This window comes from Haliaeetus leucocephalus, unplaced genomic scaffold, assembly GCF_000737465.1.
Source record: "Haliaeetus leucocephalus isolate CR32 unplaced genomic scaffold, Haliaeetus_leucocephalus-4.0 Scaffold151, whole genome shotgun sequence".
Lineage (NCBI taxonomy): Eukaryota > Metazoa > Chordata > Aves > Accipitriformes > Accipitridae > Haliaeetus > Haliaeetus leucocephalus.
The window spans coordinates 12,380,994-12,398,021 of record NW_010972587.1 but is presented as its reverse complement, the minus strand read 5'-3'; the positions used below and the strand labels follow the sequence as shown (position 1 = coordinate 12,398,021).

At 39.3% G+C, this 17,028-nt stretch overlaps 1 protein-coding gene across 1 annotated transcript in view; it reads left to right on the top strand.

Moving 5' to 3' along the window:
* The window catches only part of EEA1 (early endosome antigen 1), a 70,399-nt gene that overhangs the window by 14,242 nt on the left and 39,129 nt on the right, over nt 1-17,028 (top strand). The window contains exons 3-9 of the mRNA XM_010561979.1: nt 7,299-7,426; nt 11,044-11,098; nt 11,221-11,286; nt 12,119-12,158; nt 13,028-13,135; nt 13,222-13,343; nt 14,947-15,102. Of these exons, the coding sequence (XP_010560281.1) occupies nt 7,299-7,426; nt 11,044-11,098; nt 11,221-11,286; nt 12,119-12,158; nt 13,028-13,135; nt 13,222-13,343; nt 14,947-15,102 (675 nt within the window). The remainder of the gene's footprint in view (nt 1-7,298; nt 7,427-11,043; nt 11,099-11,220; nt 11,287-12,118; nt 12,159-13,027; nt 13,136-13,221; nt 13,344-14,946; nt 15,103-17,028) is intronic.

The window sequence follows — 17,028 nt, the reverse complement described above, 5'->3', positions numbered from 1 at the left end:
ACTGGATTGATTTGACTTAGCTATGTGATGTGACTTTTCTTTAAGAAACAGAGAATCCACTGAATTAGAATTTCTAATTCGTGACAGAATTGTAGTCTTGTAGGTTGTGACAGAATTGTAGTCTTACGCATCAATACTAATAACAACAGAAGAGAACTGAACTAGAAATTATGTTGGTTCTGTTCTTCTCAGGAAGAATCCAGCTTCTTTTCTGGGAATACATGGAATCTGCAGTCTGGTATAAAATAAACTGTAGTGAGACACCTTTTTTCTTTTTGTCCAGAAAGTTAAATACTTAGTTGTAAAATTGAAATGGACTGCAGGTCTTAATTATATAAAACATGACCTTTTAACCTACTTTTTTAATGATTAAATAGAGATGTTATCTGAGGAAGCCGCTGTCGTCTTACTGTTTATGTAAACACAGGGGAAAGGGCTTTTTCTGGTGGAAGGCATGGAAAAAATGTCAACTGTATTTTCCTTTTAACAATATATAAAGGGAGTGGCCTAATTTATTTATTCTTTAACTTAAAATCTCTCTCTCTCTTTTTTTTAATCAGTATGTAAGACTTCTGAAATAAATTACAAAATGTGGTCTTGCCCTTGCTGTCTAGGCAGACAGTTTAATCTGCGTCTGAGAACTTCCTGAGGATTCAGTTAATTGTGTCGATATATATTTGGGAAATAAAACCTAGAAACTACTTGATACATCTTTCAGCTCTGAAACATCAGTACGTTTCTGTCCTCTGGCCCTAGGTATATACAGTTCCTAATCTTCTGTTGTGTAAAATGTTTCAGCCTTTAAATCACTGTAACTGGAGAATATCTGAGTTTTAGTTTAGAGTTACTGTTTAAATGCTGGTGAAGATGGGTATCTTCTATCAGGGAAGGTTGTGGAGGTTCACCTGCAGTGGGAAAATGTGAATGGTGAATTTAGAATTTTTCCAAATATTCACAACACACAGAAAATAAAATCAGCTCCAGGGAAGTGTTTATGCCTCTGAGCATGTGAATATGCCATACAGCTCTTGAACTTACTTTCAGTTTTTAAACAGGCTGGACTTTATTCACAGCATACAGCTTATCGTACCAATACAGTTGTGAAAGAGCTGTTAATGTAAGTCTGGATTCTGAGACATGGGCAAACACGGGTCATGGCTGGAAGGTGTTACAGCGCTGGGCTTGAATCACAGCTATTGCTTTTTCTTCATGCGGCTCACTGAAACAGGCTGTAGGCTTGAGTGCTCGCCCAGTATTTCTGGAAGGTCAAAGATGAAGCCAGAAGCTCAAATTTATTTAAACTTAAAGCTGGGCATGTGGATGCCAAGCATGTTAAAGTGCATACTGGACAGGGCTTAGCTGTCCTATAGCATCTATATGGTAGAATAGTCACTGATCTTTTCCGTATGGTACAAGTATCAATTATACTGAAATTCTGTGGAGTTTTGTTGGAGGGGGGTGAGGTGGTGGTGTGTGGGGTGTTTGTTCACCACAGTACTTAAATATTTTCCAAGAAGAGTGTTTGTGGAATAAAACTGACTTCTCAGTGGAAAACAGCAAAGTTCCTTGGTTCTTTAAGCTTGACTCACAACATAATTGCTGGAATAAAAATTCAAGATGTTGCAGGAGCTCTGTGCGCGCTATCCGTGCTATATGGCTCTTGAACACATACAGCTGTAGATCAGCAGCAATCATAGCAGCCTGAATGGGACCACTTGTTCACTTCTATGCAGTATTAAAATGGGATTGGAGAATAGACTAGACAGTCATCAGATATTTCAAGAAAATGCTAAGGAAGCTGGGTAGATATGGCTGTGACTTTCAAACTTAAATAGGGTGCCTTTTTTCTTGGACTTCAACTAGATGAGCAAATCTGAATTCTATCCTGTAAAAACTGTTTTGCCCGTGGGACTGTTCTTCAAGAAGTCATCTTCTTTCTGCCAGATAACTGCAGGTGTTTTGGTTTTTTTTTGTGAAAAAGGAGCTTTGAATAAAGTAAGCTGTGCTTTCACTCATTAATTGCTTAAGACAAGATTTCATATTAGCTCTACAAAGACCATTTCATTAAAGCTCTGGGGAAAAAAGAGCAGTTGGCAGATGAAGACAGATTTAATGCATGTGTATGTAGGTGTCTCAAGCTCCAGTTATTGATGATGGAGCCCAGGGAGCTGTTATGCTGACCCTACATATGGTATACACATTTATTAGGTCAGATGACTAGTTTCTTCCTCCATTAACTGTGTTGAATAGCTCTCCATTGGTAGTGATTGGGGAGTAGACACCTACATGTAAATGTTTGATTATTTTTTAAACCTCAAGTGGAAGCCTTCAGCCTGTTGAGGATATATCTTTGAAAATCTTCAATTTTCTTTGCTAGTGAGGAAGGAAAATACTTCTTTTCAAAATGTCTTGTCATACTACACAACTCCGTTACATCAGGTTTGTGCAGAATGGTGAGGAAAAAAACATTACAAGTAAGACAATATTCTGAGAAGGCTGAAATTTTCAGAAATACATTTTTATACCACTACCCTACTCCCCCCCAGTCCTACAGAGTAATATAAGGAGAACCCAGAGAAACAGAATCATTCAGTCCTGTACCTTAATTTTTTTGTTACATATACTATTTCTGAATCAGTTTTAAAATAGCCTGAGGACTAGGGGGGCTCTACAGTAGCCTGCAGTCAGCCTGGCTGTGTGCCATGTACCTGTGGGTCTGTGCCCCTGCTCCGCTGGGCAGCGTGTTTCGATGTGGGAGGCCAAAGTTCTTCCAACAGTTAATAGCCCTGTAAATTATATTGGTACAATAAAAATAAATACGATATTTCTTGTGGCGAGAGTTTCCTTCCAGTGTTGCTTTTGGCATCCTGGCATACTTCCTGAAGAATACTGTATTAATGATTCGTACGAATATTAATGTTACCCAAAAGGAATCATTTACCTCGTATGCCTTTTAGGAGAGAGAGCACTGAGAAGCTTAACTTTATCAGGCCTGAAAGTAAATCTTAACTATTAGAAGAGCGGGAAAAATAGCTACAAACATTCTTCTACAGACTTATTTGAAAGTCTGTCTTGAGAAAGGCAAATAAAGAAGCCTCTGGTGCTTCCACGGAGTCTGAGATCTTTGGTAAATTTGACATTATAAGTCAAGCTGAGGTGAGACACTTTCCTACAAAACTTCTATGTAGCAATTTCTGTTCTGCTCCGAGTGGAACTGGTGTGTTTTGGGGTCTTTGCTCTGAGGAAGGCCTGTCCCACTGTGAACAGCATGGTGCTGTGGAGGTGCTGGATGCTAGGCATGGCTCACAGGTGTCCACCTGAAAAAGAACATTTCCCTTGGGATCAGAAAATTGGGATTTGAAGTTTATCACCTCTCTCGTTCTCACTGGAGTGCCTTGACTGCTGGGCCAGGGGCTATTTTGAGCTGTAAATTGTGTGTTGAGTCCTAGGGGCTTGTTTGTGCATGTATATGGGGTTTCGGTTTGGATTCCTTTTCTTTTTTACCGTTCTTGCTCTGTCTTGCTTCAGCAATTTTGTGGTGATCTTAAGAACTCTTTCCTCATAAAAACTTGTGCATGTGGTGGTTGTGGTTTTATTTTTATTTTCTGTTAACTGACAGGTGTCTGCAAAAAACTTTGGATTCAAGAAATTGTCATTTCCTGGTGGAAAGACTCTGTATTTATAAAAACAAAACCCAACTAATCATCCTTTAACTTCTTTTGGGCTCTTTTCTCCCTATGTAGAGCGAAAGATAAAGCCCAATTAGAAACATCAATTAGGGAGTTATGAGTTATGATGCAGTGCTGCAGGAGCTGTAAGTGATGTCTTTGCTTTTATTAAATGAAGAATATGAATTGCCTTTCACTTCTCTGTGGCTGTGCTTTATGCAGAGTAACTCCTAAATGCATTTTAAAATGAAATCTACCAAGTGTCTCTTGGCAAATACAGCCTTTTGAAAAGTGTAACTGTGCATGGTTTATATGGTAGCTTCCTTCTTCAAATATAAGAACGTTGCTCTCATACTTGCTGCTTCTGTAAAGAAGTCTGGTAGTTAAGGGAGCCAAGTCTAGACTTACTGGAAAGGACACTTCACAGCGGTGACCAGTGTCACATCTCATGGTTGTAACTGCACAGTCTCCTCTTTATCCAGGGCAGGCGTTGTCCCGATACAGGAATATCTTGCGCTTGATATAAATTCCTGCAAACTAACAAAAATGCCTACAAGATTTAAGCATCTCAGACCATCAGGTTTCTTCCCCTCTTCCTTCTTCTCACCCATTTGTCTTTAGGTTAGTAAAATACACTTTTGCATGTATTTTCAAATTCATCTCGAGATGATGCTGAGAGAGAGATGTTTTTATGACCGTATTCGAAATTTTTTAAAAAGAGCTAGAGCAAGAGACCCACCAGTTCAAGTCCCCGAACAAGATTGTCACCTGGGACTAATAATTGCAGCATGGGGAACCTTTACACTTCTGTGTTTTACTGTCTGGTGGCCAGGAAGATCCTGATGATTCTGATTTTCTTACTCTAAAGAGAACTGAATTAACGCTGCTGATGTCAGAGTCGACATTTGAATATTATCAGCCTGCGAGACGCAGCTGGGTCCTGGGTTCGTGCAGTTTAAGGCTCCGATGTGTGAGCGGAGGGAGGATGACTTTTTCCGTGGTGAGGATGCCCCGTTGCAGAAGGGTGACGTCTTACTCTGTTAGAGCTTGTGCCTCAGACCTCAAGGAAACGCTGCGTTGGAGTACGGGGGTGCGTGAGAGCTGTAACCCAGCACTGCCTCCCAACAGCGCCAGGTCTCCCAAAAGCGAGGCCAGCTGTGGTCACGGCAGTGCTGGTGGAGAGGCTGGGGCTGGTGGGTGATGTGCTTTAATCCCTCCTTGTGTGAGAGGAAGGGAGTTTCTACCATGAAGAGGAGGTTTTGTCTGTGCTTCCCCCCATGCCGGTAACAGCACGCCTGCCTCCCCAGAGCTCCCGTCCACCCCACGGGCTCTCAGCTGCAGCATTTTCCCTTGTCCTTGCAGCCATTGCCTTCAGATCTGCCTGCCTGGGAAATCTTAGGCTGGCTTTGCCTAATAATTGAGACGAATGATTGCTGTCCCCTTGGGCTAATTGCGCATGTAATCTATTCTTTCCTCTTCTCCAGGGCTCCTCTTTCTGCGGAATAAAACCCAACCACAAAAAAACCCACAAAAAAAAAAAAGCGCAAAGAAAACAGATTTTGCTGTTTAAATGAAAAGAAATAAAGGACAAAAGGAAGGAGAGGCCAGAGCAATTTTCTACAGTCGTTCTTTCTAGATGCACTTACTGGTGCTATGAGGAACATTTGCTTTTCTCTGTGAACAGCAGACCTTCCCATCACTGGGAAACTAAACACAACACTGAGAACTGCTTGGTAGCATTTCATCCCAAAAGGATGCTGTTGCACTGTCATTGTATGAGACTGACTGCTTTCACCTACTAGGAAAAAGAAATCCCTTGCTTTTTGACCCCTCCTATAGTTCATTGCCCTTGCTGTTTGCCAGGAATCTCCGTCTGGTTCTTTTGCTCAGAGTGACCGTCACTGCCATCATATAATTAAACGCTAATTGTATCAGATAAACATTGCCAGGAACCTAGCAGATCAACCAATATTCTGTACCTATTTTGGCATGTATACACACATATGAGTTAACTTGGTTTAATCTAGAGTGAAACTGTGCTGATCAATTTTGGAAATAAATAAATGGTTGTTAAAGGGTAAATGCCTGTTTTCTGCTTAGGAAGGAGTATACTGTTTTGTTTGATCTAGTTGTGCCAAAAATTAGTCTTCAATATGATATGTGGTGGGTTTGACAAGCAACTGTATTCAGTTATTTCTGAAGCACTAAACAAGTAATAGCAGTTAGGAGGTCCCTGTTCAGTGCTCTGGAGCTCTGGCCACGTTTGAGTAGCTGAGTATCCTGGGATAAATCCATGTAAGTGTTTGGTTGTTGAATTTTTAGTGACTAGTGAAACAAAATACTATGAATGTTGAGTTAGGAAATGAGTGCTGTTGTGGTTATCAGCATACACATTCAGTATGTTCATTTTGTGCTAGTATTTAAAGTTTTGTGGCTTGTTTTGTAACGTCCAAATGCAAAGTTAAGAAAAGGAGTGTTGAAACTCTTCATATATCCTTCAGAAATTGTACAGAGGAATATGTTACGTGAAGTGTGATAATCCCACAGGAGTACTCTCATCTTGGATGCTGTAGAGCCTTGTTTTAGCGTTGGAGTGCACTACAATTTATACTGGCATAAGGGCCTTAAGGGTAACATATAAATATGCAAAAGCGCATTTGAAATGGATTTAAGAAACAGGGGCCTTAATCTCACTTACACGAGGTTCTGTCTGCACAGCTTGGAGTTACAGGGAGCCTTTAACGTGAGATTAAGTTGTTGCCTCTCACTCTGAAATGTCTCTCTTTTGCCACCGTGGTGCAAATGGGCTGTAATGTAAATGGGAATTGGGCTTGGAGTTGGCATGGTAGCCAAATGAGTGAAGGACCAATATAAAGTCCAGCACTTAAAAGCAGGTGTAATAGGTTGCTAGAAAAACGAGATGGATGGTACTTCTGATAAATGGCAATTTGGACACTCCACAAATGTTTAGAGGTAGATAATATATACTGTTTTCATTTGTCTGTGGGCTAATGGGTAGAATGAGGGCATTGCTCTGCTAAATTTCGCTCTGGTAAGCTTGCAGTAAATTAGCTGGAATGAAAATGGATGATTTCTGATTCTTTAGGCTGTAGAGATCTGATTTTCTTGAGGTAGTATTTCTCTGAATTGCGTTTAATAATTAATAGCCTAAATATGGTGGTAATAGGTATATGAATAGCTGTGCTTTAGAGTGTTTTTTTTTTTGTATCTCCTTTTTCTAAGACCAAACTCCAAACCCTACCTCCTCTTTGGAAGAAGAATCTGATTTTATGAAAAGTTGTATGGAAAAATATTTTCTTGGGGGGCAGAAATTGCAGAGCAGTCCTTCTGAAATGACTCCTTATTTTTCTAAATAAAGGTTTTGTTGCTAATATGTAATGCTGTTGGGAAAAACACCACTGAATAATGAAATACGACTTTTGTAGGCATTTTCTAACTTTTTCATTGCCAAAACTGTTATCGGAGCACGAAATAATTAGTATGAATCTTAACAATTGTATTTGCTACCTTTTAGATTTGCAAACAAAATTTAGAATTTGTTGTAAAAATAAGATGGAAAAACCTAAAACTTTACTTCTAATCTCTCTTTTTTTTTTATTTTTATAATAGGGCTTTATTTGTCCTCTCTGTATGAAGTCTCATGGATCAGCTGAGGAACTGTTCAAGCACTATGAAGCAGTTCATAATTCTGGCATTGATTCAACTCATGGAGGGGAAGGTCATCTGTCACCGGAAAGGTGCAACAGTACTCATTTGTGCATGTGCTTTTGTGTCAGTGTTGAGCTGCTTCTAATTACACTGAAGGCTGTATTAATTTGAACACTTAATTATGTAGTCAAGTATTTAAATGTTCATGCCCCATTTCCAACTACAATTAAAAAGCAGCTTGAAACTTACATTGGCTGATATTGATCTGACAATAAATGAAAACCAGATACACATGTTTGCATTGTTAATTAAGTCACCTGTTTCTCATGCAGCTGGCAATGCAGTATTTCAGTCCGGAATGATTTTTTAGGAGTGTGGCAGAAAAAAATACAGGTTCCTTCTAAATTCCAGCATAGAGCTGAAATTTCATCTTTTGAAGGTGGGGGAGGACAACCCTGAAGATAAGAGAAGAAACCTGATTTTGTCCCTGGGTAGTAGTTAGAGTACTTACTGGGTAATTACAACATCAGTATTTGCCTAAATAGGTTCCCATATTACCTAGTTATTTGCAAATCTGAGAAGTTTCTGTCTGTCTCACTAGTTGTCCTTCTGTGTTCCAGAAACTCCATGTTGATCTTCAGAAATCTTTTCTAATTTATTTTATTTGACTGTTTGGTCAAAACTGTATTGTTAAATATATTCCTAGGAAACATATCAGGTTGTTTTATTTTTGAGAGCAGTGGTATGTAGCAGGAACTGGTAAAGTGAAACCGCGGGTGGTCACCTGCTAACAGAGCTGGCTTCTGCCAATGCTGGGAAGTAAATGGTTCAAATGTTTTGTCATTAGTAGAAATGTGACTCCAAATGGTAAATAATTCCACTGAAAGAAATACATATATTTATGTAATTAACTCAAGAGAGGGTAGTTCTTCAGTGAGAAGAGTGTGAAAGGTAACATATTTCAGTTGTTACCCGAATGAAGATCTGTATCTCCCCAGTATTGTGCAGAGCTGGCAAGCCAGTAAAAGCCAGCATTAGCAGAGGTCTTGTCTTCATGCATGGATCGGCCCTTCCTTGTGGATAGCTGCCTCCTCTCCCAGCTGCTGCAACAAAAGGAATTAAAATTAGGGCTTTATATAGGCGAAAATGGTAGGGTACTAGTGAGGCTATATTGGGTTTCCTATGTGCACATTTATTCAAGAATGAGTATTTCTTTTCTGTATGATTTAAACTTTTTTGGAGTGATATAACTTAGACCTGAAATGATGCTCTTAGTAGAGTAATAACATTCACATGGGGGAATTATTGGTCATAACTATATTGTTTATATAGTTTATGAAATATTTATTTTTATGCCTGCAAGTTTCCAATGTCAACCAGATGTTGGCTGGTGAAATTTATTTATTTTTTTTCCTGGCTCTTGACAGTTTAAGGACAAGTGGTTTTGTTTTCTCTCATATAATTGAAAAAGGGGACAAGGTCAGGGAGTTTGGATGGAGTGAAGGGAGTCTGGTAAGAGCTGTTGTGTAACACATGAGCTATTTCTTCCTATTAGTGTGGCATTCTTTAATGTTTCTCAGTTGCATGCTTGCTTGAGAAAACTCTCATTCAACATAAACATGTTTCTCCAAGACTTGGAATCCCGTATTAAGGAAATATTGCAGCCTGCAGCAGGGAGCCACTCTGTTAGCCATCTAGGAGTGAAGCTTCCATGTAATTCATGGGACCAAAACTGGGAGGTGAAATTCCTCATTTAGTCAATAGAGAAAGCTAGGTGCTATGAATTACATTGTGTCCTCTTCCTCCCGCCCCCCAATGAACTACCATGATTAAGTGCCAAGAGTAAATCAGGTAACTCAGGCTATTGGTGCTAGGATGGAGGCACTGGCATTACAGGTGGGGAGCGGAGCGGGGCATAAGGAAAAGGTAGTAAGGATTTGCCAGATGGTGAGGCTCAGCTGTGCTGAGAGAAGGAAGGGATTGTAACAGCCGTAGCAGAAAGGGAGATTTGGTGAGGATTTGGATGGCAGTAAGAAAAACAAACTTACAGCGTCTAGAGTAATCCCTTACACTTTTTTTCCCCATTCATTTTCCACTAGTCAGCTAAGCTGAATTTAATTTTCAGCTTAAAACTGTCAAGCAAAACTGTGTTGGGAATATCGAGGCAACTACTGTAGAAGGGTCCTTACTTTACAAACTCTCTCTCTATCCCTCCTCCTTCCCTTCTACTACAAACTATTTTTATACAGCTCAAAACCTTTTATGTGGTACAAAGACCAGAGCATCTTAAATGCTTCAGTATTGCAGATCTGGTATATGTTCAGCCCAACTTCAATATAGTTAACTGTTTCACCTGCCTGAGATTCTGTTTATAATCTTAGGTGTGAATATTAGTTGATTTAGTTACTCATACTGGTGAGAAAGCTGCTCCCTCCTCTCCACCCACAACCAGTGTATGGGTTTTGGATTACAGCTACACCTGCCTCAGTAAAGTTGTATTTGCAAACCTCCAGTGAATGTCTCACACAGGCAGAATAATGTGTAAATAGCAGAAAATCTTCCTCTGAAAAAAATTAGCCTATCAATGTCCCATGTTTGTTTTACAATTAAAAATGGTCCACCCTGGACTTCTTGCTTCACTGGTTCAAGTGCATGTGTTTCACTTGCTGCTTGATGACCCTGACCTGATGTTAATATGCTAGTGTAGATTGAATCTATTCCTTCCCAGTTTAGCTAAGGAATAGCTTGCCTTGTTTTTTTTTTTCCTCCTAAGCATGAGATAATTTAAAAGAACATCTGTGGGGGAGGGGATAATGCAGCACAGCAGCAATAAAATTGTGTAGTATAAAACTGAGTGAATTTGTTGGCATCGGCACTGACACACATATATTCTGTGTACTCCTCAGTGTTGCCGCTGTACAAACAACAAGAAAGGGTATGTTTGCATTATTTTAATGACCTGTGTATTCTAGATTTGGAGTGGCTGTATCTCAGTAATGCAACATTATCCTTATATGTATAGTTGTACAATTCTGTAAGGAGACCTGTGATTTAGAAGGGTGCTGTCTAAATCAATTAGTAACAGTAGTAGTTGTGGATCTTGGGCTCTAGCATGGCTGGAGGCTTGAGCACGAAATTTGAGAATTTAAAATCCCAAGGCTTTAAACATTCAGACCATTAAGTGAGTGTGTCTGTGGGACATACTGAATTGCTATGTGGATGAAAAATTATGTAACTGCATATTTCAAAAGGAGCAGGATAGCATGCTGTCTCTTAGCAGTGTTCTTTTACATGATATGGGAAGTCAAGGAGAATAAACCTGTCCTTTTCATAAAAAGGCATGCAAAACAGTTAAACGTCCCAATGCACAGCTTTGCCGTTCTGAACTCATGTGGTTGACCTGATGCACCGATTTAGATTTACATTCTGTTTTCATGAGCCTTTTTGCATACCTATTTCTTTACTTATCCAATTAATTTGTTTAGCATTTTTCAAGTGATGTGCAAAGTGAACTAAGTATCTATTAATCCAGTTTGTTGCAAGTTTCAAAAAACTTTAAAATAACTATTTATAATTATGTAAGTTATATTTATGTAGTACATGGCTATCACTCCAGTTATTTAATACATGTTATAAACTGTAAGTAATTGACAAAATGTAACCACTGCATATTCATTTTCTCCACTCCGTGGATATATATATTCAGAGATGAAGTATCACTGCTCCGACAAGAAGTCCAAGACTTGCAAGCTTCGCTGAAGGTTGGAAATGTATTTTACTTGCGCTTGGTTCTTTGTTTCAAATTGCAAAGTGCTCCACTGTCTCAAGCAACCAAATTTACAGTTCTTTCTCCCCCATCTCCTTTTTTTTTTTCCTCCCCCAGGAGGAGAGGTGGTATTCAGAAGAGCTGAAGAAAGAACTAGAGAAATTGCAGGGGCAGCGGCAGCAAGTAATTGCTTTAAAATACTTGAAGCAGGTTTATCATCAGCATTGACATTGAAGATTAATACCTTTTTTGTAAGGCACGTGGCCTGATTTAGTTAGTTCCATAATTTGAATATTGACATGTTCTTGAAAACAAAGCTAGTTGTCTCTCCACAATGCAACTGTATACATAAATCTGAAGAACAAAGTCAGAACAGATAATGATCCTTCTATACTACTCCGTACAAGTTCAGTTCAGACTTTTGCTTCTGTTGGGCTTATTCAGAACTCAGTTTATTAAAGAAAATCTGGTGTTTCATCTGTTATGAGAAAGGGTGATGGGGTCTTTCTTGTAAGAACTTTTGGAGAACAGTAGTGTGATTTCACAGATGTCCAGATGAACTGAACAAACAAGGCAAGGCAAATTGTGGTGTGCTGTGCCGTAAGGAAGCTCTCGCTTCTTTTATTATTGTGAGCTACTTAAATACTAGATTGTCACAAACCTCAGAAATTGCTTTCTGACAGAATGCCTTCTCAGAATATATTTAATGATGTCTGTAACCTCTGTCTTTAGGGCAGATTTCAATATTGAGGAAAGGGAAGGGAGGGGATTGTTACTGGAGTCTTGCAGGTCTGGAAGCATGATAGTGTAGTGATACATGAAATGGAAAATCATCTTGGCCTTTTCCAGTTTTCCAGATGTAACTGTTTGAAGTCTGGTATTTTTATACCACTGTGCAGTATTTAATAAGCACAGAAGTCTTTATTTCCCTGTCTTTTCCAAAAATGGGGTGAGCTTTGGAAGTAGTAGTTTTTATTCCTATTGTCTAATGATGTGTTTATTCTGTTTTCTTAAGGATTCTAAGTCTGATGGATTGACAACGGCTACATCTGCAGGTGGCTAACATTTTATTATATTAATTTCTGCACTGTTCTGGAATTTCTGATTTTTTTTTTTTCACTGTAGCTTTTAGGTTTAGGAAAAAGCACTTTTGGTAAATTAAAGAGCTAGAAAGCTGGAATGGTGCAATTACTGGAAAAAAAGTTCATTGTAAGTGCTTAAGATAGATAGCTCTTGATAGCTGTAGTCTGGAGAAATGTTCCAGAGGCTCGGTGTCTGTAATGTCTAGAAGTGAGACAGGAGTTCTCCTGACTCTGAAAGCAGTTCTCATGAGTAGTTTTGAACATGTTTTTAATTATTTTATATATTCAAGCGTTCAGTACAAGTCTTTTGCTGAGAAAGACGGTGATAGTTGATACTTAAACTCTAGCATTTGTCAGGGCTGGTTTTATTTAGTGTTTTTCTGTACTCGTTGCTAGCAAAGAAAACCATGAATTTTTTGTTTTGTTTTGTTTTGTTTTGTTTTGCAGACCAATAATTTTTGCTCGTTGTTTTTCTCCATGAGGCACTCATGGAATAAAATTTTCCTTATGTACGCATAAAGTGTCTGACTGATGATGATTAAAGAGCTTTTAATTGCAGTTCGGGGCTCAGAATTCAGCAGCGTGTTGCAGTGATCTCAAGAGCTATTTGTGACCAGTGAAAACCAATATGTACTTAATCCTGCAGAGTACTCGACTAGTGACAGGTTCCAGCATCATGCTTGTAGATATTTAACGTCAATAAAGTTGTTCACTTTGCTAAGCTAATTGAGTGTTAGGTGAATTTGGATTATTTATTTCCCTGCTCTGGTTCATTACGGGTGTGAGTAACTGTTTTGTCCTAGCTCTTCCAGAAAATAATACTATTCTTTTTATGGAAATAGAATCATTAGAACGGCAACTAGAAGAGATCCAAGTAGAAAATTTTAACATTAAGCAAATGAAAGACTTATTTGAGCAAAAAGCGGCACAACTGGCCACTGAAATTGTGGGTAAGTATATTAACATGAAGCCTGATTCTGTTCTCTACTTGTACAACTTGTGCAAGTGATCATTTATTCAACTTCCTTCTTATTAGATCTTAAATCAAAGTATGATGAAGAAATCAGCCTTCGGGAAAGTGCAGAACAGAAAGTGACAAACCTGACACAAGAACTGCAGAAGGAGAGAAGTACAGTCGAAGACTTAAAGACAGAGCTGGTATTCACGTCACACTAGTGTTTTTGTTATTTTCAAGTCAAGGGAGGGATATACTTAAATGCTTGCAAATGCAGTTTGGAGACATCTGTTTGTGGGCTGAAAAAGTTCAGAACACCATTGTTTTTGATCTGTTTCACTGACCTACTTTTTCAGTGAGGAAATGTATGTTGTTTCTGACTTGTATATTAAAATTTACCCTATGTTATATTATAGTCTGCTTGTTTGATGCTCTAACCTTCAGCGATTTTGCAGAGTATTACACACGTAGATGTGCTGTGCAGACCTGTACTTGGAGCATGCCATTGCTGACTTCCACAGCTGTCTTTAGATCACCCTTTTTCCATGAGATGTTATTCTCTGACTGTCCCTGGACAGCTGCATTCATAAGAAGTGCTCAGAGAGGTATTTTGTGACATGGTGGCTGAAAGGCTGGCAGCTGTCACCACCATGTCTATGTTAATGTTGTCCCTCTTGCCCTTGGCTGATAATACCAATGTGCATATATTCCAGGATTTTTGGCTCCTGGTGACTTTTATATACAGCCATGGCTCCAGGGAGCAAGCCCAGTGACTCAGCAGTCGTGCCGCTTCTAAAGAGTAGTGAAGGGGACTTCCTAGTTTCTCCCACTCAGCCCCTGCTTAGCCTGGAGGAAAGTAGGACTTGTTTATCCCTCTTCTTCCTTGTAGTTGGCTGCCCTGAAGGGCTCATGAGTCCCTCTGGCCATGCCCAGCCATTGGACCTTTCTATTCCTCTCTGTTTAGTTGTTTGTCTTCCTTTCTCCTTCTGGATTCTTACCCTTTTCCTGTACCTTTTCTCTTCTAGATGCCAGCATTCCTTTTTTCTGCTTTGTTTGGTGCCCACTGTTGCATTCTCTCTCTTTTCCCTTTATAGCTTTTCATTTTGAGGGATGTTACAGTGCTTTAGATGTAATTACCAACAGATTTACCGATGGGTCTGGTATGAGGCATGTCTGACAGTACCTTCAAGACATTTCCTTCAGCTGCCCTTTTTTTGTCTGTTCTTGTGGTTTTACAAAATAGTTCTTGAAGACAGAGGCAGTGTCATTATAAAAGTCTGCGTAGCACTGGATTGTTATGTGTCTCAGCCCTGAGATGGGCTTGTGAGTATTACAGCAGTAAAGCATATATGGTAATCTGTTCTGTAGAGTAGAGGAGTCAATACAGCCTACTTCTCAGAGTATTATGACTTCAGATAAATTTCTTGCATGGATTCCCTGTCACTTCAGTGTTTTGTCTCGCGGAAGCTCTCCCTCCTGTACCTAGCCATCTACCCACATAAAAATTACAGAAATTAAGTCTTTGGGACCTTTTCCCGTTTGTGAGATTTGGTTGAAATCAATCAACAAGTTCAAAGTTTAGCAGGCAAGAACTGAAAACCAGCCATTAAATCCTGTTTCCTTTGGGAATGAGAAGTACTTTTCTTTTTCTTTCTTTTTTTTTTTTTTTTTGTGTGCACAGCTATAATACTGTATATGTCACCTTGTCTATAAATGGACGATTTGTAAGACTTTTAGAGATGACATCGACACTGGAAGCATGTCTGCCACCAGTGTGTTGCTCACTGCTACTCTTCTACTTTTCAGCTACAAAGGCCTGGTGTGGAAGATGTGGCTGTCCTGAAAAAGGAGCTGGTCCAAGTTCAGACACTGATGGACAAAATGACACTGGAACGTGAGAGAGAATCTGAAAAGCTGAAAGATGAGTGCAAGCACTTGCAGGCAGAACAGGCTAACTCGGAGGTAATAATCATACCTAAAGATGTGTGTGCTAGCTTTGCCATGATTTTCATATGAAAGTGGAAAATACTAATTCATCATGATGAAAAAGCCTCTTTCTTAACTGAATCTTGTAATTTATCTGATAGACATGTTTCTTCATTCCAGTAAATTGCATGATTCTGTCAATATCTACCCTCCAAAAGCCCTCATGCTTTTTGTTGCAAAGCCTTTTCTTGCCATAAAAAGTTATTACAAGAGCCCAATAGCAGAGGAAAAAACCTTCTGACAGAGCTGTGCTCTTTCTACTGGGAGAGAGAAATAGAGCAATACCTGTGTGATTCAAAGACTTATTTCTCTTATTGAGCTACATGCAGCTAAAAACAGTTGTTACTGAAAATTAATGGTTTTGGTTAATGTTTGAGTAGATGTGCCTGAAAATGGATGCTAGTGTGTTAAAATACATAAAAAATTATTAATACAAGGTCGATAATAATTTCAGTATTCTCATAGGACGTATATAATTCTTGAACTTACGAAAGATTTAAAAATCTCAAAGGATATTGCAAACTGGTTTTCATTTTTGTTTTTTTCTAGTTCTTACTGTCAAATGGGAGGCCTTTTTACACCTGTTATTTATTGTAGGAATATTTTGTGTGTAAGGTACAAATCTGTTCTGCACACATACCCCCCTGCTCCGCAATCCACTGCATAATGGCCTCCAAGTGTTGCCTGTTGCTGACTAGAGCAGAAAGTGAGTGACTGCCAGGCCTCACCATATCTGAAGGTCAAGATGTCAGGATGTCACCTGTAATCTGTTTCCAGGCAACACCACCTTAGTTTTCCTCTCTTTATTGCTGCAGTATGAAAGAAAATCTATTGCTCTCATGTTAGTTGAGGTATTTTTTATTTTTTACATTTTTTCACCGTATTTTCCTGAATTTGAACTTCTAAAATTCATCTCATTTAAAAGGGACCTCACTGTCTACTTGAGTTGCAGAATATGCTGGTTTCTTCAGAAGTACTTTGTGAAGGCTTGCTCTGCTTTGGCTGAGTCAGTGGAAGAAGCTTTAAATTGCTGATGGGAGATCTGAAAACATTTGTCCATTTTTGTTGTTCTTGCTTATAGAATTGATGATAACTCTGTGTTTAAGGAAGCAAAGCTAACTGCCTCTCCCATAGCAAATATGCAGTTTTCTCGGTTTTGGTTCCGCTGCTTTTCCACCACTGAACACTTCCACTTCCATACAAGATGGAGAAAAAAGGATGCAACAGCTCTGACTTGGATCTTTAAGAGGAAACCTTACTCCTCAAACTGTCTCCGATCACTCCTGGCTAAAGCCTGTTTGATGCTGTTTACCGTGACAGTGAGGGCAATCTCTGACAAAGATAATGGCAAGAAATCCTGATAAAAATACAGTATCGCCAAAAAGGCTTTTGTCCAACATATAATTTATTCTACTGAGGAGTTGGTAAATCCATACCTGCAGAAGAATTCTCTCGCTGCATGTTGTTGCACCTCACTGATGTGTTGGTTGGTATAGTTTTACTAATGGATGACTTCACAGTGTAACAGTCTTCACCGAAGGCTGTCAGCTGTGTTTGAGATCTTTTAATTTTGCTCTCCCCATTTTCCGTTTTGCCCTGCCAATGCAGCAATGCCAGCCAAATTTGTCAATGCAGATCTGTGGTCCCTAGTGAAGTGGGGTCCTTGCAGAATTCACCAGCTTACATGAGGAAATGCCTAGGCTTTCTGTAGGACTTCTAGTATCCTCTGTCCTGTTGTGAAGGATTTCTGACATCTTTTTATTATGCGGTTTCATGTGCCCTAGAATTCAGAACCGCAGTTTTAACTTTCTGTTTCTTCGTTTGCACTGGAGAGCTTTAGAGAAGTGCTGCCCAGCATTATTCTAAACTCCTTAGGGCTTTCCCTCCTGCCTCCCCTCACAA